This window comes from Nycticebus coucang, chromosome 13, assembly GCF_027406575.1.
Source record: "Nycticebus coucang isolate mNycCou1 chromosome 13, mNycCou1.pri, whole genome shotgun sequence".
NCBI lineage: Eukaryota > Metazoa > Chordata > Mammalia > Primates > Lorisidae > Nycticebus > Nycticebus coucang.
Window position 1 is genome coordinate 39,877,172 of NC_069792.1, and position 23,139 is coordinate 39,900,310.

Sequence of the window (23,139 nt, forward strand, 5' to 3'; positions counted from 1 at the left end):
GGTGGGGGAATCACTCAAGGCCAGAAATTTGAGACCAGCCTGAGTATTGCAAGACCTGTCTCTAGAAAATTAAAAAAATTAGCCAGGTGTGGTAGCACTTGTAGTCCCAGCTCCTCAGGAAGACACAGGATTGCTTGAACCCCATTTAAAAATGGTTTGATGGTGAGCTACTATGGCACCACTGTACTCCTGCCTGAGTGACATAGCAAGACCTTGTCTGTAAAAAATAAGAAAGAAGGGTGGCACCTGTGGCTCAACGGAGTAGGGTGCTGGCCCCATATGCCGGAGGTGGCGGGTTTAAAAACCCAGCCCCAGCCAAAAACTGCAAAAAAAAAAAAAAAAGAAGAAGAAGAAAGAAAGAAAGAAAGAAATACCTGTGAAAACATTGGTAGATCTGTGGCTTAGTTTATGTTTTTATTTTTGAGTCTAGTAGTTGGTTCAGTAGTTGGTTCATAGTGATTACCTTTATTGTCCTTGGTAATTTAATATATGTTACAGTACTTACATTGTTTTGTATGCATAAAGTATTATATTCTAAGAAGAAATAAAGAAGGTAAAATAAAATATCTGGGGAGCTTTTCCACACCTTACTTAGCTATGTAAATGCAGAAGTTGCTTTATATAGATAAGGATGTAAACACAAAACACTTAAATAATCTTTTCAGAAGTACAACACTGAAGGACTGTGTTTTTGAGCACTTGTTCTAAAAACCATGATTACCATTTATATAGTTCTTCATAGTTCAAAGAAGGCATCAACTCTTTTTTTTTTTTTTTTTGAGACACAGTTTTGCTTTGTCACCCTCGGTAGAGTGCTGTGGCATCACAGCTCACAGCAACCTAAAACTCTTGGGCTTAAGCAATTCTCTTGCCTCAACATCCCAAGTAGCTGGGACTACAGGTGCCCGCCACAATACCCGGCTATTTGTGTTTAGCTGGCCTGGGCTGGGATCGAACCCGCTACCCTTGCTGTATATAGCTGGTGCCCTACCCACTGAGCTACAGGCACCAAGCCAACTTCCACTCTTTTTTAATTTACTTAATTTATTAAGTTACTAAAAATACTAAAACTGAGTCTTCTCTGACAAGGTCTTCTGCCCAGAGCTGTGGATTTCCCCTGATGCTCACAGGTAGGACAAGGGTCAAGGAGGTCTTGCCCCTGGATTAACCAGTGCAGTTCGAGCAGGTGTCTTCACATGAAATTGAATTCCCTTTCTAGTCTGTTCCTTAATGAAGACTTTTTTCTTTCTTTCTTTTTTTTTTTCTTTGAGACAGAGTCTTGTCTCAGTCAGTTGCTGTGGGTTAAGCTCCGTGATGTCATGGCTCGCAACAACCTCCAACTCTTGGGCTCAAGCAAACCTCTTGCCTCAGCTTCCTGAGTAGCTGGGCCTACTGGCGCCTGCCACAATGCCCAGCTAATTTAGCAAAGATTCTTTTACAGTTTGGCTCTTAGTGGAATTACTTGGCTAAACATTATGCCTTTTCCTGAGGACAAGTTCTATGCTATCTTCACTTTAGATGTACCCTTCTAACCGCCAGTCTTGGCTCTGTGCACTGGCTGTTACTCTGAAATGGTATATGACTGGTTCTTTGAAATATATTCCATGCATTCAAAGCTTTAATCTGTTCTGTTTTGACAGAGCTGACTTGGAATAAGTATACAAAAGATGAGGGTGGTGATTATTCTAATATTTTTAATTGTTACTCAGAAGTTCTAATGCTATACATATAATAAATATTAAATATTCTGAATCTTGAAGTGTAGTATTACAAAGATGTTATATTTGACATTAAAATTCAACTAAAAGCAACTTGATTATTTAAAATCGCCAGTTTATAAAACATTGTACTGTAAAATATACAGTTCTTGAGCATACAACTCAATGGATTTTTCTATGCTTTTGCCCCCTGTAGCCACCGCCAGTACATTAAAGATAGAGAACATTTCCAGCACCCCCAGAATAGCCAGGAGTTTTTTAAACTTAATTTTTTAACTGACATTTTCTGTGTAATAAAAGTGACCTTTCATATTTTCTGGATCCCTTCTCTTGTTAACAGAACTTTAATTTTCATGCTCTTCATTTGAGATCAAGCTATTTTTAAAATAGTAAAGGTTTTTTGTTTTTTTTTGTAGAGACAGAGTCTCACTTTACCGCCCTTGGGTAGAGTGCCGTGATGTCACACAGCTCACAGCAACCTCTAACTCTTGGGCTTACCCGATTCTCTTGCCTCAGCCTCCCGAACAGCTGGGACTACAGGCACCCGCCACAAGGCCCGGCTATTTTTTTGTTGCAGTTTGGCCGGGGCTGGGTTTGAACCCGCAACCCTTGGCATATGGGGCCGGCGCCCTACTCACTGAGCCACAGGCGCCACCCTAAAATAGTAAAGGTTTAAGATTGCAAGAAGCCAATCAAGCCTTTTATTACTATTGAGGAAATGTACTTTAAAAACAGCTTTACTTCAGTAGCTGTGCATTGTGGCGGGAGCCTTTAGTCCCAGCTACTTGGGAGGCTGAGGCAAGAGAATCACCTAAGCCCAAGAGCTGGAGGTTGCTGTGAGCTATGACGCCATGGCACTCTACCGTAGGTGACAAAGTGAGACTCTGTCTCTTAAAAAAAGAAAAAAAAAGCTTTACTTCAATAGATAAAAGCTCATTTTTAAGATAACTTTATTAAAATGAAATTTAAAAATCATTAAAAAGTGGAACAAAATGTTATTGGTTTCTCTGACCTGTATATGGAGGAGGGTTGTCTGAGAATATTGGCAGTGAATGATGTATCACAAAGTAAAACAATGAAAAATTTGAGTATTAAAAACTTCTCGTAAATCATAAATGAATTATCAATCGTAAATCAAAAATACAAAAATATTTTCCATGATAAAGATCAATAGAGAAGTAAAGTTAATATAGAAAGAACTCATGCAAATAATACACTCAAGACACCAAAAGAAAAATAAAGCAAATGAGCTATTTACAAAAGAGGAGATACAAATGGCTGATTAATTATCAGAAAAACTGAACATTTCCTTAAGAAATGAAAATGGCCAGATGCAGTGGCTCTTGCTTATAATCCTAGCACTTTGGGAGGCTGGGGCACAAGGATTGCTTGAGGCCAGGAGTTCAAAACCAGCACAGGTAAGACAGCAAGATTTTATCTCTACAAAAAATAAAAATAAAAATTAGCTTGTTGTGATTGCACATGATTGTGGCCCCAGCTCTTTGACAGGCTGAGGTGGAAGGATTGCTTGAGCCCTGGAATTTGAGTTTACAATGAGCTATGACCATGCCATTGTACTCTAGCCTGGGTGACCCTCAAAAAAATAAAGAAAGAAAGAAAAAAAATGGAAGCGTAAGATTCAGAAAAGTGCCCAGATGATGTCTATACAGCTCAACGAATGATCAGAAAGGGAACACACCTCAGTTGTCACTATTACCCCCCACCAGGCCAAGAAATAAAACCTTATCAATACCCCTGAAGCCCCTCACACATCCTCTTTCAATCTCTGTGTCTTCTTTTCTTCCTAAAAGTAACTATTGTCCTGATTTTTAATAATATAGATTCGTGTGCCTTGTTTTTAAACTGTATGTAAATAGAATCATACAATGTTTTTTCTCCAGCTGGCTTATTTTCAACAAGGTGAGAGTTACCCATGTTGTTGTATGGAGGTGTAATTTATTTCCTTTGCTATGTAATATTCCATTATTATAGAACATCATATATCTATCAAAAGTTACTGTTCATCAAGAGTTTTTTAACAACAATGGCAAATGTTTATAATTAATTTTTAAGTGAAAAACATAAAAATTTAAATATAGCATGATCCTAATTATGCAGAGAACAAGACTGAAATAAAACATGCTAAAATGGTAATAGTGCTTGTGTGTGGTAAGATTAAATATCCCCACCCCCCTTTTATTCAGATAAAATTCAACATTTTAACTATTTTAAAGTATACAATTCAGTGGTGTTTAATATATTCATAATGCTGTACTACCATCTTCAGCATCTAATTCTATAACTCCAAGTCTAATCTGACATTTTCATCCCCCCCACAAAAGAAACTACCTCCAAATTGTCTTTTCCTCCAACTGTTGAAACCACTATTCTATTCCTGTCTCTATAGATTTGCCTATTCTGAGTATATCATAAATGAAATCATACGGGCCCGTAGTTCAGTGGGTACAGCACCTGACACATACACCAAGGATGGCGAATTTGAACCTGGCCTGAGCCTGCTAAAATCAACGATGACAACTGTAACTACAACCAAAAAATAGCTGGGCATTGTGGCGGGTGCCTGTAGTCCCAGCTACTGGGGAGGCTGAGGCAAGAGAATCGCTTAAGCCCAAGAGTTGGAGGTTGCTGTGAGCTGTGACGCCACGGCACTCTACCCAGGGTGACAGCTTGAGACTCTGCCTCAAAAACTAAATAAATACAGTGAAATCATACAGTACGGTCTGGTTTCTCTTCAGAGTGGGTAAATCTTACTAAAGATTTCCGTGGAGAATGGGCAGCACCTGCAGCGCAGTGGGTAGAGTACGGGCCACGTACACCCAGGCTGGTGGGTTCAAACTGGCCTGAGCCTGCTCAAATCAACGTGACGACTGCAACAACAACAAAATAAATAGTCGGGCATTGTGGCAGGCACCTGTGGTCCCAGCTGTTTGGGAGGCTGAAGCAAGAGAATTGCTTAAGCCCAAGGGATTGAGGTTGCTGTGAGCTGTGACACCACTCTACCCAGGGCGACATAGTAAAACTCTGTCTCAAAAAAAAAAGATTTCCGTGGAGAGGAACAAGTTGAGATTTTAATAAATTTTTTGAGGCCTTGCTTTGGCAAGGCTAATAATAAACAAATAGAATCAAATCAAATTGTCAAATCAAATGGAAACAAATAGAATAATAAATAAACAAATAGAAAAGGATCACATATTGTGATCATCCATTCGGCTGGATGTGGAGGCTCATGCCTGTAGTCCTAGCACTCTGGGAGGCTGAATCGGGTGGATTGCCTGAGCTCATGTGTTTGAAACCGTCCTGAGTCAGAGCCAGACCTTGTCTCTAAAAAAAAAAAAAAAAAAAAAGCCTGGGTGTTGTGGCAGGCACCTGTAGTCCCAGCTACTTGGGAGGCTGAGGCAAGAGAATCACTTGATAATAAACCACATTTTGTTTATCCATTCATCCACTGATGGACATTTGGGGTGTTTCCACTTTTTAGCTATTATGAATAATGCTGCAGGGTGGAGGCTGGTCCACGGCCTAAGTACAGACATTTTTCCTGTGACAATTTCCAGTTACAGTTCAATATGGGGGATATTCTGGCTCATGAATCAAAAATACTTGGACTAGTGAAAGAGTATTTAGATTTTGCTGAATTTGAAGATACCTTGAAAACATTTTCCAAAGAATGCAATATAAAAGGAAAACCATTATGTAAAACAGCAGGTGGATCTTTACAGGACTTTAAATCATTGATAATTCAGAAGGATCTTGTCTCTGCATTTGACAATGGAGACCAGAAGGTGTTCTTCAATTTATGGGAAGAACACATTCCCAGTTTCATCCAAAATGGTGACGCCCTTGCCCAGAATTTGGAATTCTATCTTCACATCCATTTTGCCATCTATCCTCTGAAACATTCCGTAGGGAGACCAGACAGAGAGGAGCTGGAGGAAAGGATTTCTTACTTCAAAACCTACCTGGAGACCAAAGGAGCAGCGCTGAGCCAGACCACCGAGTTTCTTCCTTTCTATGCCCTTCCTTTTCTTCCCAACCCTATGGTACACCCTTCGTTTAAAGAACTCTTTCAGCATTCCTGGACTCCAGAGTTAAAGTTGAAGTTGGAAAAGTTTCTAGCTTTAATATTTAAAGATAGCAACACGCTGAAGCTTTTAACAGTGTATAAGGAGAATGGACAAAGTAACAAAGAGATGTTGCAGCAGCTCCACCAGCAGCTGGTCAGAGCTGAACTTAGGTCAGTGACGTACCTGAGACGTACAGTAAGATCCAAGCAGACTACCACAATCTCATTGGAGTCACAGCAGAGCTGGCGGATTCTCTCAGGCCACAGTCAGTGGCAAGATGATCACTCCCGAGTACCTCCAGAGTGTCCATGTCCGCCTCTTCAGCAACCAGATGTGGCAGAGCCTGGCTCATAGCGTGGACTTCACAAGGCCTGGGATGGCTTCCAGCATGTTACAAGCTTCCTTGGCACCCGTGAGACTGAAAGATGTCCCATTACTGCCCTCCCTGGATTATGAGAAACTGAAGAAGGATTTGATTTGGGGGAGTGATCGCTTAAAAGCCTTCTTGTTGCAGGCTCTGCGCTGGCGCTTGAGCACCTCCCGTCCTGGAGAGCAGAGGGAGGCGGTTCTGCAGGCCTACATCAGCAACGACCTCTTGGACTGTCATAGCCACAACCAGAGGAATATGCTTCACTTGCTGCACGCAGAGTGAGGTGGTGCGGCAGTACATGGCCAGGCTCATCAACGCTTTTGTGTCACTAGCTGAAGGTCTCCTCTACCTTGCTCAGAACAAAATGGTGCTGTGGATGCTGGAGGGAAGGCCGAAGGAGGACAAGGATGTCATCACCCAGGAGAATGTCCTTGGGGCCTTGCAAAAGTTCAGCCTCAGGCGCCCGCTGCAGACAGCATCGCTTCAAGATGGTCTGATCTTCTGGCTGATTGATATTCTGAAGGACTCTGATTGCCTGTCTGACTACACACTGGAGTACTTAGTGGCTTTGCTTATGAACCTCTCCCTCCGGAGTGCAGGGAAGAACACGTGTGCCAAGGTGGCAGGCCTCGTGCTCAAAGTCCTTTCAGATCTGCTTGGCCATAAAAGCTACGAGATCCAGCCGTATGTGAATGGAGCTCTGTACAGCATCCTTTCTATTCTGTCCATACAGGAGGAAGCGAGAGCAATGGGGATGGAAGACATCCTACACTGCTTCAGCAAAGAAGGCAATGCTGAAATGATCCACCAGATAGAATTTTTCTTTTTTTTGGTTTTTGGCTGGGGCTGGGTTTGAACCCGCCACCTCTGGCATATGGGACGGGCGCCCTACTCCTTGAGCCACAGGCACCGCCCCGCCAGATAGAATTTATCATCAAGCAACTTAATTCTGGTCAGTTTAATGCAACAATCCGAGATCTTTCTTGTGAATCATTCACAAGAAATGTACCGGAAAGATACATGGACTGTCTTATAGGGCCTTGTCATGCTTCAGCCAGCATTCATTCAAGAAGCATTTAGGGAGGTGAAGAGACCTAAGTGAACCCACTAACAAGAGTTCATTCAGGTATTTAAGGCCAGATTGTCCAAAGATTAATAATATCTTATCATACTTAACAGATACAGCCAACAAAAAGAATTTAAAGGCAATTACAGAAGCCCTTCCCTAGCCTTGTGTGTTCTCTTTATGTGGCCCCTCCCTTTCCTCTCCTAAATCCTGCCCCACTGTTAAGGGTGGCTTCCCCAGGTTCCTGTCAGGGAATGAAAACAGGTGCCAGCCTTTCCAGCACCACTGTGGAAAATGGCATCCTCCCACATTTATTCATTCATTCCAAAACAAACAAACAAACAAAAAATAATGCTGCTCTGAGTAGTCCTGTGTGAGTTTTTGTGTGAACATACTCATGTGTTGTTATTTCTCTTGGATATATGCCCAGGAGTGGAATTGTAGGGTCATACAGTAACTGTTTAACTTTTCAAGGAACTATGAAACTGTTTTTCACAGCAGCTGTACCATTTTACATTCATGCCAGCCCTTCCCTTTTTATTTTTATTTTATTTATTTATTTATTTTTTGAGACAGAGCCTCAAGCTGTCACCCTAGGTAGAGTGCCATGGCATCACAGCTCACAGCAACCTCCAGCTCCTGGGCTCAAGCGATTCTCCTGCCTCTGCCTCCCAAGTAGCTGGGACTATAGGCACCCACCACAATGCCTGGCTAATTTTTGGTTATCTCACAGCAACCTCTAGCTCCTGGGCTCAAGAGATTCTTCTGCCTCTGCCTCCCAAATAGCTGGGACTATAGGTGTCCGCCACAGCGCCTGGCTATTTTTTGGTTGTAGCTATCATTGTTGTTTGGCAGGCCCAGGCTGGATTCGAACCTTCCAGCTTAGGTGTATGTGGCTGGTGCCTTAGCCGCTTGAGCCACAGGCGCCGAGCCAGCCCTTCCCTTTAAAAAAAATTTTTTTTTATCTCTTGAATTCCCTGCAATGAATGTATATTGTTTGTAATTTTTTAACTTTTGAATTCCCTGCAACGAATGTACATTGTACCAGGTGTAGAGAGTGAATCATTCCTCAGAATTGTCACTAATCATGCGTGCCCCATCTTTCATTTTAGTCCATTTTTTTCTCTTTATTATGTATTTATTTATTTATTGGCAACAGAGAGTCTCACTATGTTGCCCTTGGTAGAGTGCTTTGGTGTCACAGCTCACAGCAACCTCAAACTCTTGGGCTTAAGTGATTCTCTTGCCTGAGCCTCCCAAGTAGGTGAGCCTACAGGCACCCGCCACAACGCCCAGCTATTTTTTGTTGCAGTTGTCATTGTTGTTTAGCTGGCCCGGGCTGGGTTCAAACTCGCCACCCTTGGTGCATGTGGCCAGCGCCAGAACCACTGTGCTGTGGGTGCTGTGCCTTTCTCCTCAGCCTTGATCTTCATACCCATTTCCTCATCGTCACCATTGACATCCAGGTTAATATGTTGGATGTATGTGCTTGCATATCTGTATCTATATAACTTTGTTAAAATTAGACTTACTGATGCTTTGTGTGTACACATATTTATGTATATATATGTAGATAGAAAGGAAATATATATATCCTGTGTTACGGTTCCTTGTTTCTGGCTGCTGACTGATAGTCTCTGTAGTCTGTTACCATAGTTGATTTCCCTGATGCCTACTTTGCTTCAAATTCCTACTGTAGAGAATCCTGCAGTGAGTGTCACGGTTACTAGATGCCTTTGCCTGGTCCTGCACATAATTTTTGTATGGTTTAATTCCTAGAACTGGAATTTCTGGGCCCAGAGAAAATGCATACACAGTTTCACCAAGTATTGCCAGATTTCTTTACAGAAAAGTTGTCTTGTTCTATCTTCTCACCAGCAATACATGAGGGTGTCTCTTTCCCTAAGTCCTTACTAACTTCTGGTATTAGCTTTCTTTTTCCTTTTTTTTTTTTTTTTTAGAGACAGAGTCTTACTTTGTTGCCTTTCGTAGAGAGCTGTGGTGTTACAGCTCACAGCAACCTCCATATCCTGGGCTTAGGTGAGTCTCTTGCCTCAGCCTCCCAAGTAGCTGGGACTACAGGATCCTGCCACAACACCCGGCTATTTTTTGCTGGGGCTGGGTTCAAACCCGCTACCCTCAGTATAAGGGGCCGGCACCCTACTCACTGACCCACAGGCGCCACCCCTGGTATTATCTTCCTAATTTTTGCCTGTTAGTAAATATAAAATGGTATATCCTTCTTGTTTTAATTTATATTTTTTGGTTATTAGTGAAGTTAGCATCTTCACAAATTTGCTTTGTCATTTACGTTGTCTCTATCAACTACCTCTTTATGCCTTTGCCCATTTGTCTGTTGGTTTCCTTGTTTTTTAAAAAAATAATTTTCTTACTGCTTTTATAATGTTAACAGATTTTGTTGGCTTTCTTACTATCAGTGCTAATATAGTTATTTCTATATTGGTTTCTATTTTAAAAGGCAGAAAACCTGTAGAAATGCTGTTGAAGTTATAATAAAGTTAATGTTTGTTTTTAGTCCAGATGTCAGAGCATTCCTTCCAATGGACAGTCCAAAACACCAGTCAGATCCATCTGAAGATGACGATGAAAGAAGTATTCAGAAGGTAGTAAGAGGAATTTTTTTTAACAGAAAAAATACCATTCCCCCAAAGTTGAAATTAGTGGCAACTTTAGGGCAACATATACTTAAAATGAAGTAACTTCATCCATAGTAGGTTTCTGCTACATAAAATACTTAAAGACAAACATGTACAACTTACTGATCACTTTTTTTTCTGATCTCTATTTCATATAAAATTTATAGGATGAATATTTATGTAATAAAAAGTAGTATAAGTTAATTAAAGAAAAATTTGAAAATAGCAGTTAATAAAGTATTACCCATATTTTTTGCCACCCAGACCTAGTAATTTTTTTCAATTGATTTGTTAATTTATTTTTTACTTTTTAAAATTTTTTTGTTTTTATTAAATCATAACTGTGTACCTTGATGCATTTATGATACCTTTGTAATTATGATGCATTATGGCAGGATAACTGATTTGATATACAATGTGAAATGCTTACATTGAACTGATTAATATATCTATCACAATTATACTCTTTTCTTAATAGTTTTTAAATGTACCATTGCATTATGCACATTAGGTGAGGTTCCCCCCCCCAAGTACCCTCCTGCCTCCCGAGACCTAGTAATTTTTAATATTTTAGTGATTTTCTTTCCTGTATTCTCCTAATTATCTAATTTTATCTCATAAAAATTAATCTTAATTTTATTTCTCTAATGATAATTATTCAGTGTGTACAAGTATATGTTCTTCACTTTACGTCTTACTTTTTGATCATTATTTATATTTATCATCATCACTGTACTTGAAATTATTGCTTTGAATTTTGGCCAGCAGGAAAGGCCTTTTCAACCACAAATTACATAGCTCTTCTCTGCCTTGTCAGGTTTTTATACATAGAGCAATCCGTACACACATGCCATTTGGCATCAACTAACTTTTATTTCTATGGTATAGGTACATAATAAATATATATTCCTAATAGAGAATGGGGTATTGTTATTTTTTAACTAGATTATGATAGCAATAAGTAAAATAAACTTGTACCTTATTATGAAGATGTTTTCATCATTTACTTTAGAAAGTTGTATAGAAAGGGAAAACTGGGGGTGGCGCCTGTGGCTCAATGAGTTGAGCGCCGGCCCCATATGCCGAGGGTGGCGGGCACAGGCCCAGCCACGGCCAAACTGCAACAAAAAATAGCCGGGCGTTGTGGCGGGTGCCTGTAATCCCAGCTGCTTGGGAGGCTGAGGCAAGAGAATCGCGTAAGCCCAAGAGTTAGAGGTTGCTGTGAGCCGTGTGACGCCACGGCACTATACCCGAGGGCGGTACAGTGAGACTCTGTCTCTACAAAAAAAAAAAAAAAAAAGAAAGGGAAAACTGTAATAATTTAACTCAATATATTATGTAGCAATTAAAATTATAATTATGAATATAATTAAATATAATATATTTATAATTCAAGCTTTGTAATTATTATTAAATATATACATGAAAATTCGAGGTGTTGGGTTGATTTACATTTTTCTTTATAATGTATTTTAATTTTCTTCTGGCTTTATTTTTCTAATTTAAAAGCTAATGTTATGTACTAGAACATATTACTATCCTAGGGCTAAAATATTCATTTCGGAAAAAAAAAAATATTCCTTTTTTGTGACTATTAGGAAGTAGCAATTTTTTTTCTCTGATGCCCTCAAAAGATTCTTACTTATGAGAACAAATTAAACCTTCGTATCTTTGACATGGTTGCTCCTATGACAGTGTAAAAAGATACATATTTGCTGGCAGGATGCCCATAGCCCAGTGGTTAGGGTGCCAGCCATGGGGCTTGTATGTTCGAACCTGCCCCGGGGTATGGCTCAGTCGGTAAGGCGCCAGCCCCATCTACCGAGGGTGGCGGGTTCAAACCTGGCCCCGGCCAAACTGCAACCAAAAAATGGCCGGACGTTGTGGCGGGCGCCTGTAGTCCCAGCTGCTCGGGAGGCTGAGGCAAGAGAATCGCTTAAGCCCGGGAGTTGGAGGTTGCTGTGAGCTGTGTGAGGCCACGGCACTCTACCGAGGGCCATACAGTGAGACTCTGCCTCTACAAAAAAAAAATTAAAAGATAAAAAATAGCCGGGCATTGAGGCGGGCATCTGTTTGAGCCCAAGAGTTTGAGGTTTCTGTGAGCTATGATGCCACGGTACTCTACCGAAGGTGATATAGTGAGACTCTGTCTCAAAAAAATAAAAAATAAATAAATAATAAAAAGATATATATTTTTTTATAGTTGGCGAAAAAAGAAACAATAATCTGGGAAAACATTTGTAACAAGGCATAAGAAGAAATAACATTTATGTAAAAAGTTCATACAGATGAGTTTTGTGTTTTTTTTTTTTTCCTTTTCTTTTTTTTTGAGACAGATCTCAGTTTCGCCCTCGGTAGAGTGCCATGAAGTCACAGCTCACCTAACTTCAAACTCTCGGGCTTAAACGATTCTCTTGCCTCAGCCTCCCAAGTAGCTGGGACTAAGGCACCCACCACAACGTGCAGCTGTTTTTGGGTTGTAATTGTCATTGTTGTGTAGCAGGCCTGGGCCAGGCTCAAACCCACCAGCCTCAGCGTACATGGCTGGCGCCCTACTCACTGAGCTACAGGTGCTGAGCCAGATGAGTTTTTAAATAGGCTTCTTAATACCTTCCGGTACTTAAAAGGAAAAGGGGCACGACCGAGGACTGCTAGGAAAAACATAGATGGGAAAATGTTCAACCGTGATGCTAATAACGAAGGAAATTTTTGAAGGAGTGCTCGCTTTGGCAGCACATATACTAAAATTGGAAATTTTGAAGGAGTGTTTTGTATTTCTCCATCAACTGAGCAAAAACGTAAAGTATTTGACATACTGCCAGACTGATAAGGGTAAGGTACAACAAACACCCTGAGGCATTATTTATGTCATAATTTTTTGAAATTCTTGTGGAAAGCAACTCAGCAACATGTATCAAATATAAACATATTCATGTCATGTAGGAGTGGATGCCAATAAAATCCTTCACACAGACAAAAAGAAAGATGTTCATTTCAGCGTGATCTGTTATAAAACCATTAGAACCTTAATATCAATCAGAAGGTATTTGTATATATTACACATTTTAAGTAACATTCGAAGGTAATATTTTAAACTTTGACACAAGTGAAAACATGTGAAATCAATATATCAAATTTTATATGCATATTCACACATTGTGAATTAGTTTTTAAAAGGCAAGAAAGGACTATATGAATTTACTTACATATTTGCAAAATAATGTGTTAGGTTATGAATTTTAAATATTTTTCTCATACTTTTCTATATTTTCTGAGTATATATTTTTAATTGAAAAAGACTTAAAATAATATCTTAAAGACTAAAATATATATAACTGATTTTTCCACTTTTTGCTTGCTACCAATGTGAGAATTTGTAAGTTTAGGTTCTTTGAAGAATGTCTTGCATTGCTATAGGAGACAGCTGGCTTTGCAGAATTAGCTAAACTGAGACATTCCTGGGTTCTGGCTGCTGCTCTGTCCCTGTTGACTTATTTAATTATTTATTTTAGATTTTTGGTGTTTTGTTTTTGGGACAAAGTCTTACTTTGTCACCCTTGGTAGAGTGCCATGGCATCATAGCTTACAGCAACTTCCTGCTATTCCTTTTTAGAGATGGGGTCTCACTCTTGCTCAGGCTAGTCTCAAACCTGTGAGCTCAGACAATCCACCTGCCTCGGCCTCCTAGAGTGCTGAGATTACAGGCATGAGCCACTCTGCCCGGCCTGTTTAATTTAGTTTTTAGAGACAGGGTCTCACTCTATTGCCCAGGCTCTTAGAGTGCAGTGACATCTTCATAGTTCACTGTATCCTCAGACTTCTGGTCTCAAGCAATCCTTCTGCCTCAGCCTCTGAGAACCACACTCAGCTAATTTTTCTTTTTTCTTTTCTTTCTTTCCTTTCTTTTTTGCAGAGATGGGAGTCTCGCTCTTGCTCAAACTGGTCTTGAATTTCTGACCTCAAGCAGTCCTCCTGCCTTGGCCTCTCAAAGTGCTAATGTTAATGGCATGAACCACTGTCCCTGGCCACTGTTGGCTTTAGATTTTATTTTTGTTACCTTTTTCATTCATAATGCCTGAAACTTGGACTAGACTCTCTAAAAGTTTTAAAATACTGATAAAAAGAATCTTTAAAGACTGGTACACTGGCTCATGCTTGTAATCCTAGCACTTTAGAAGGCCAAGCTGTGAGGATTGGTTCTTGAGGCCAGTGTTCAAGTCTAGCCCGAGCAACATAGCAAGACCTTGTATCTGCAAAAAAACAGAAAACTTTTCTGGGCATGGTGGCATGTACCTGTGGTCCCAGCTACTTGTAAAGGCTGAGGTAGGAAGATCACTACAGCCTAGGAGTCTTCATTGAGCTATGATAATACCACTGCTTTCTAGCTCAGGCAGCATAGTGAGACTCTGTCAAAAAAAAAAAAAAAAAAAAGAAAAAAAAAAAAGAATCTCTTTAATAAAAGGAAAGAGCCATACTTTCACTTACAGTTATAACTGTTAAGGACTGTTAAGTAGATAACTAAGTGAAGATACAACTGAAATATCTTAGAAGGCATGTGGACCTACTGTTCTATGTATAAAGGGAAAACTAGAGGCCAAGAGAAGTCAAGAAACTTATGACCTCAATTAGTGCTAATTTTGTTAATAAATTATATCTCACCCTTAATTTGATATCATCTTTATTTTATCTTTGTATAAAAAAATACAAAAATATTTTGTATTTTTGTCATCGTCGGTAGAGTGCTGTGGCATCACAGCTCATAGCAACCTCAAACTCTTGGACTTAAGTGATTCTCTTGCCTCAGCATCCCTAATAGCTGGGACTATAGGCACCTGCCACAATGCCTGGCTATTTTTTGGTTGTAGTTGTCATAGTTATTTGGCAGGCCCAGGCTGGATCCGAACCCGCCACCTCCGGTTTTTGTAGCTGGCGCCCTAGCCGCTGAGCTGGAGGTGCTGAGCTCTCGCTGTTTTTGTTGTTGTTGTTGTTGTTTTTGTAGTTGTCATTGTCATTTGGCAGGCTCAGGCCGGGTTCGAACCCACCAGCCCCAGTGTAGGTGGCTGACACCCTAACTAATGAGCTACAAGCGCCGAGCCATTATCTTTCAAAAAATGGGTACAGTGAAAAATTGTCTAGTCCCAAATATATTTGTCATTTTAGAAATGCGCTCCATTAGGGAAATTACTGCCAAATAATAAAAATCTACAGAAGGGACAAATTTTTTCATGTTGTTTAATTTACCCTTATTTAATTATTTTTCTTCATCTACATATGAGAAGTTTATTGAATGGAAAATTGATCCAAATATCTACACATTCATTAAAAGAGTAAGTGTCGGGCGGCACCTATAGCTCAGTGGGTAGGCCGCATACACCCAAGCTGGCTAAACAACAATGACAACAAAAAATAGCCAGGTGTTGTGGCGGGTGCCTATAGTCCCAGCTACTTGGGAGGCTGAGGCAAGAGAATCGCTTAAGCCCAGGAGTTTGAGGTTGCTATGAACTGTGATGCCATGGCACTCTACTGAGGGTGACAAAGTGAGAGTCTATCTCAGAAAAAAACAATAATAATAAATGTCTTGAAATTACAACTTACTTTGAATTACATTGTTAGGATCTGTGGAGCACTATAGTATATAAAGATGAAAGGCTGCTCTCATGTTAAAATTAGCCACAACGGACTAATCTCATTTAGTGAAATTTATAAAGTTTTGTGTCTCCTATTATATTATCATAAGTTTCATATATTTTTGTCTTCTGTGGATTGAAAATCTGTTACATGAGGAGTTTTCATATAAAGGTATCAGGAGGAAATAAACTTGAATTGTAAACAAAATACTAGTGCTAGTGTTATTTTCTAAGAAACTTACACTTAAGAACTTTTGAAGGATGAGAGTAATTGCTCTTTATTTTGAAAAATATTTTTTATTCTGAGGAGTATAAATTTGAAATGAATTTAAGTTACTATATATTACATATGTCAGTGATAAGAAATATGACAAGGTAAAATTTTCATGATTCTGATTAAAGAGTTTTTTGTTCTTTGTTTTTTTTGACACAGAGTCTCACTATGTTGCCCTTGGTAGAGTGCCGTGGCATCACAGCACACAGCAACCTCAAACTCTTGAGCTTAAGTGATTCTCTTGCCTCAGCCTCCCAAGGAGCTGGGACTACAGGCGCCTGCCACACCGCCTGGCTATTTTTTGGTTGGAGTTGTTGTTTGCCAGGCCCAGGCTAGATTCAAACTCACCAGCTCTGGTGTATGTGGCTGGCGCCCTAGCCGCTGAGCTACAGGAGCCGAGCCTAAAGAGTTTTATAAAGCTTCTTATATTTGTAACTTATATGAAGTATAATTATATAGAGAACTAGTAAAAGTGCATGTATTTCAGACATTTATAACTGAGTTAATTCTCTGAATGTATAAAGAATTTTTTTCGTCTCCTTTTGCTTGTGTAAAGAATTTCAAAGTGAATTTATGTGAAGCAGAATTCATCTACACTGGTCTGCTAGGATTGTTAGATTAATCTTTTGAGATTCTGAGTCAAATTTCTGGCTAATTGTTAATGAACTAGAAACTTTTATTAATTTTTTATGGCATAATAGGTACAGAAAGATCTGCTTCTAAATTAGTATCAGAGGTTGAATTTATAATATTGTAAGTGTAACGAAGAAGAAAGCCTTTAAAATTTTGGTGCTACTACAGTGCTGGAATTGGAAGAGCACTGCTGTCTGTATTTGCTTTGCCTATATTTACCTAGCGTCAAATTAAAACTGAAATCCAGCATTTACAATCATCATCAGTATCCTATCTTCTGTCTTTAATTACCTATCTGAAAAATAGCCATTTTTAAATAGTTTTCTTTGATAAAATGTTTCCTCTTAAATTTGTGGTTTCAATACCCACCTCTTCCAAGGAGCTTCCTCCAGGTTATTTCATTCATTTGCCAACTTTGAGGTTGATTTCTGGCTTACTTACTTTTTTTCCTTACAACTGTTCCTAGAAGTTATTGTGATAAAAATAATTATGCTTATATCAATTATATGTTTCCAAATAAGTCTATATACTTATTCAGGCCTTAGGTTTCTATCATATGACAATACCCATGTTATCTATGGTACAGTTCTGTATGTTTTATTTCTAAACATTGATAATTTTTGAAGCTCCATTGAGAATGTTGTTTTTTTCCCCCATCCAAACAGCTACACACTACCTCACAGAACATCAACCTGGGACCATCTGGAAATCCTCAGTAGGTTTAATTTGTTTCAAACCATCCTTTGACTAAATTTTGGGAAGATCTTTTTTGAGAGTATGCAGATATGCATAATTATACCAGTTTATTTGGAGGCCTATGAACTATAACCATGGTTACAGTGAATATAGTACTGTCATACGCTTCACTAATTGCTGCTCTAAATTTTATTGCTTTAGTAGAGCCTTGAGGAGTTTTTAATCCACATATTTTTGGTTGGTTCTGCTGTTTTGTCATTGTCACTTTTCTGGTCTTATTTTGGGGGAGAGTATGCATTTGGAGAAAATCAGTTGACCATACTTCCCAGGGGACAGTAAGTTCTTGGAGGGACCTACGAGTTAGTCAGAAGGAAAGTGCCCTTGCAAGCGTGATTAATATCCTCCTGGCGTTCTGTTGTTGGTTCACCCTACTTGTTAGCCAGTTTGTTCCAATGGAGTCTTGATGGACATTAGTATGTTAAGGCTAGTAAGCTTTATTTATTCAGTTTCTCCCCATATTCACATTTATTTGAGCATGGGGAACATTTTGAGAAACACAGTCTGAGCAATACTGAATGATATCAGGGTTGGCAGGTATAGACTTCATCTGGAATGTCAAGTCCAGCAGTTCATTGGAAGTGAATGGCTACAATACTCCATACAAAGAAGGATTCCAGGGCTGCTTAGCTCCGTTTGAGAAAAGCCCTGAATGATTAATGACGTCTGCCACGGATTGGAGAGTTGTGGTGTTGCATCCTTACTTTATCCTCACAGGCTTATTGGATTAATTATAAAGTATTATTTCATCCCAGGGCACCAGGCTTTCTCCACCCTCTTGGTCTCCTTGGAGAGTGAGTATGGACAGATGAGAGAAGTGATCCAAGGATTGAGTCCTGGGACACTTCAGCATCGTGAAGTCAAGGAATAACCGGTAATAGAGACAGAAAGGGCAGTCTGTGAGACAGGAGGAAAACCAAGAATGTAGTTTCCCAAAGTCAGGGGGGTAATTAACTCTGTTCACGTTGCTGTTAGTGCAAGTAAGATGAAAGTCGAAGATTGGCTGCTAAACTCTGAGCAGTCTGTGGTGTGATGGGCCCGGGACGGAGGGGTTCGCAAGAGATCCACAGGAGGACAGCAGGTGGAGACAGTTTACAAAACTTCCTTGAGTTTTCCTGCAAGGAAAGCAAAGAAATGGAATGCTAACTAGAGTAAGTTTGTTTTTGAGCATTCTTTTCTCTTATTCACAGCATTGAAGAAAAATGGAAATTTGCTTTTAGTTAGGGTTCATCAGAGCAGTTAACAATGGGTGCCATTGGTATGGCCTTAGTTATCCTGTTTCCTATGTCTGAGGGATTGGCGTGTTTTTCACTCTACATGTGTTTAAAAATATTTTGATATCTCTGCATGTTGTTAGAGAACAAAATAGTCCAAAGAGCGGGTTTTTGAAGAAGAAAAACATCTAAATGTAGTTAACTATTTATCTCACTAATCCTTACCTGTCACTGTTTAACCTGGCCCTGGTGTTTGAATTAACTATTTTGATAATAAATTGAAGCAAATTTTAAATCTAAATGGAATCATTCCCCTCTCCCTAGTATGACTTAGGAATTTAGACTGGTATTGGAGGAAATAGCTTTTTCTGGCTGCTTCATCTCAACTTTCTGCTGCTGGGTGCTTTTGCCAACATAAAGCCTATGCTGTTTTGATCTGATAGGCTAACGTAAATAAAAAGACAGTCCTAATATTCCCGCTGGCTTTTTTCTATTCCCGGATTTCCTGTGTTACCATCCACGAGAATAAGCAGGTTTTTTATCTTCAATGTATACTAGGTGATTTATAAGTAAAACAATATGGTAGGGTTTTTTTTTCCATCAGGAATTTTCTTAGCATCTTCAATAGGTGTTCCAAAGAGGAACTTTCTTTTTTTTTTTTTTCAATTTGGCCGGGGCTGGGTTTGAACCCGCAACCTCCGGCATATGGGACCGGCGCCCTACCCACTGAGCCACTGGCGCCACCCGAGGAACTTTCTTTTCAGAAGAATTACCAGGTACAGATAGTCCTAATGTATCACTAATATACATATTCAGTTTCCTCATTCCAACATTGATTCTTGGCTAATAAAATTGGTTTACAGAGAGGCTATTTTGAGTTCATCCTTATACAGGATATACATACATCTTTTCTGTCAAAGAGAATATTATTGAAGTCCCTCTTAAGTAGCTTAATGAGATTTAAAGTTAGAAAATGTTTTATCTGATCAGAAAGTAGTTATTATTACTACTTACATTGTCTTTTATATATTAAAGATGAGTTACTACTGGTGGGAAAGCTGGAGTCATAATGATGAAGTGTTTTGTGCCTAACATTATTTATTAAAGAGTGGGCCCAAGAAATGTTTTAAAGTTAATATCTTTCTAACTGGGGGGGACTAATTTATTGTTAATTATTGTTAATTTATTCCAGTGCTAACCCAACTGACTTTGATTTCTTAAAAGTTATTGGAAAAGGCAGCTTTGGCAAGGTAAGAATGGTGTTATTTTCTCATCCAGTAAATCAATGTTTTCTATATGTGAGCCACAGGACTTTCGGCATGTAGCATATAGAATTAAGATACTTTCCCTACCCTCAAAGTACTAACGGTAATTAGAGAGATGAAGCAACCTCTTGTAATCTAATATAAAGTTCACTTTTACATGGTATCTGTGCCAACTACCCTACTAGACCCTGGTTAGATACTGACAGAAACTGACGTGGTTACTACCTTCCTGATGCTTGCAAGCTAGTGAGGGAAATAGACAATTAAAAATATTCATTCAAGTAAATAATCACAAATAGTAATGGCTATGAAGGAAATGAAGATGAAGGTGAAATGAGAGAGGATGACAGGCATCTAGGGGAAGGTCCCCCCTGCCTGAGATGGGTGGATCTAGAATGGTTTCTTAAAAGATATGCTGTATAAGCTGGAGGTAAAAAGGCAGAAATGAGCAGCTGGGTAAAATAACAGTTTGAGCAGGAAAGGAATATATGTGTGAGGACCTGGCTTATTCTCCTATGGGGTCAGATGAATCACATAGCTTGACAGGGTAGTCATACCAAGGAAAGGGAGCATTTCAGGCCAGGGATGCCAGGAAAGAAATCACAGATGAAGTTACCAGAATCATCAAATGTATTTAAATGCTTTTATACACTGTAGTTCAATCTGTAGTAAAAATGAATATGTATGTGTTTTATTATATTTTGCTGTATACATAGCTTTGGCAACTCTTGTTTCTTTTCTGAGTTCCCTTGAGACCAGAAACTGTGGCCATACAGTTAAAACATGTGTGTTTATTCATTCATCAAATGTATATTGTCCACCTACCATATGCTGGACATTATGCTAGTATAAGCAATAGAAAGTTAGAGGTGAATCCTTCTCTCAAAATGCCCAAAATTCTGTTGGGATGCTAGAGATACTTTATCATTAGAAAAAAAGTATTAGCTGGGCACTGTGATGCACACCTGCAAATCCAGCTACACTGGAGGCTCATCCTGGACTAGTGCTTGAGCCCAGGGGTTTAAAACTAGCCTGAGCAACATACCAAGATCCTACCTTAAAAAAAAAAAAAGCACTATCTTTTGAAAATTTCATGTTTAGATCTAGAGTCTGTCAGGAACTTGCATATGATGTGAGATGCAGGGTCACAGTTCATTTTTTTCATATGGATAACCAGATGATTCTACACAATCTATGAAAAAATGTTATTTCCCTAATGATTCTGGATTTTATATTTTGTTTCATTGGCCTATTTGTTTATCCTGGCACCAATACCACATTGCTTTAACAACTGTAGCTTAATATCCAACAGAACAAGTCGTCCTTCCTTAAGAATATCCCAGAGGATATTCTTAACCATTTACATATCTATAATATATCAAACTCAGAGTCAATGTGTCAATTTCTGCAGAAATTCTGTTAGAATTTGGTTGAGATTTCATTGAATCTGTAGATGAGTTTGGAGAATTGTTAGCTTTACAATTTTGAGTCTTCCAATCCATGCTATAGTATATCTCTTTGTTAATTTAGCTCATCTTTAAGTTTTCTCAATAATATTTTATAGTGTGGCCAGGCACAGTTTGCTCACACCTGTAATCCTAGCATTCTGGGAGGCCTAGGCGGGTGGATTGCCTGAGTTCATGAGTTCGAAACTGCCCTGAGCCAGAGTGAGACCTCATTTCTAAAAAAAAAAAAAAAAAATAGCTGGACATTATGATGGGCACTAGAGTCCCAGCTAGCTACTTGGGAGGCTGAGGCAAGAGAATCACTCGAGCCCAAGAGTTTAAGGTTGCTGTGAGCTATGATGCCACAGCACTCCACTGAGGGCTACAGAATGAGACTCTGCCTCAAAAAAAAAATTAATTAAAAAGAAAAATATTGTATAGTGCTCTGCTTAGAATTTTTACACAACTTTAATTAGATTTATTCCTAGATGTTTTTTATGCTGTCGAAAACGCTCCTAGCTACATATCCAGCAGAAATGCACGTGCAATAGGAAGGTGTGTGTAAGAATGTTCATAGCATCATTATTCATGAGCAGTCTAGATACCTATCAATAGAACAGAGGTACTCTATGGTATATAGGGTAATCATGGAATATTCTGCACAGCCATGAAAATAATGAAAACTATGCCATCTGCCACAACACGAATGAAACTTATGTAATTTATGATGAAAGAACTAAGACAGCAACAACTCTATGTTGTAATTACATGAAATTCAAAAAAGGGCAAAACTTAACCCATGCTACTGCAAGTTGAGATGCTGGTAGTTACCTGGGAGGCTGAGGCAGATGAGTCATGACTGGGAGGGGAGAAAATGGAGGTTTCAGCTACTGTTTTAGTTTTTGACCTGGATAGTGGTTGTATAGCTGTGTGTATTCACTTTATAATAATTTACTGAGCTGTAATGATTTTTGAGTTTTTGTATACGTATGCTATGTTTAATAAAAGTTTAAAATTTTGCAAAATGCAGGCCAAGCGCGGTGGCTCATGCCTGTAATCCTAGCACTCTGGGAGGCCAAGGCAGGTGGATTGAGTTGGAGACCAGCCTGAGCAAGAGCGAGACCCTGTCTCTAAAAATAGCCAGGCATTGTGGCCGGTGCCTGTAGTCTCAGGTATGGTAGGCTGAGGCAAGAGAATCACTTGAGCCCAACCGTTTGAGGTTGCTGTATGCTGTGATGCCACGGCACTCTACTGAGGGGGACAAACTGAGGCTGTCTCAAAAAAATTTTTTTTGCAAAATGCAAAAAAAAATTGCAACAAAGAAAAACAGAACACAAAGGAAAAACAAAGAAATGCAAATTCACAATTTGAAGATTAGAAAAATAGATGTGATAAACTAAATAGCAATAATGGCAATCTGACATTATTCTAAACCCTTCTCCAGTGTCTGGTCTTAGTTCCACTTTTCATTTGCTTATTTGCTTCTTAACTGTTGTCCAAAGCTTCCACTTCACTGGAAAAAAATACCTACTTGAAAGGAATTAATAATGACTAATTGCCATGTTCTTAGAGTTATTTTCTCAGAAGGTACTTAAAAATGAACCAATCAAAATATTGGAGAAGAAAAAGGCAGAGGAGAATTGTCAAGAAAAGGAAAAATTTTAGGGAGGAATGTTCAACAGAGCCAAATGTTATGGAAAACAAAAGGAAAATACCAACAGTTGACTTTAGGACAATTTCACCCTAAAAATGTATTCACTCTATCTTTATGAATAACAAAATATTTAGGGAAGAGTAGAATTATAGAAATAAATGCAATAATTCTTGATTTTTCAGAATAAAAACCTATCTAGGTCCTGTGTGGACTCTTTTTTTTTTTTTTTTTTGAGACAGAGTCTCACTATGTTGCTCTTGGTAGAGCGCCATGGCGTCACAACTCACAGCAACCTCAAACTCTTGGGCTTAAGCGATTCTCTTGCCTCAGCCTCCCAAGTAGCTGGGACTACAGGTGTCTGCCACAATGCCCGGCTAT

General features: G+C 39.1%; 1 protein-coding gene and 1 pseudogene across 1 annotated transcript in view; both read left to right on the forward strand.

The window, feature by feature from the left end:
* LOC128563704 (serine/threonine-protein kinase Sgk3-like) overlaps positions 1–23,139 on the forward strand; it is a 227,196-nt gene that overhangs the window by 170,250 nt on the left and 33,807 nt on the right. Inside the window, exons 15-17 of the mRNA XM_053559135.1 lie at positions 9,776–9,863; positions 17,096–17,145; positions 19,590–19,647. Coding sequence (XP_053415110.1) covers positions 9,776–9,863; positions 17,096–17,145; positions 19,590–19,647 — 196 coding nt within the window. The remainder of the gene's footprint in view (positions 1–9,775; positions 9,864–17,095; positions 17,146–19,589; positions 19,648–23,139) is intronic.
* LOC128563994 (lisH domain-containing protein ARMC9-like) lies at positions 5,306–7,253 on the forward strand (annotated as a pseudogene).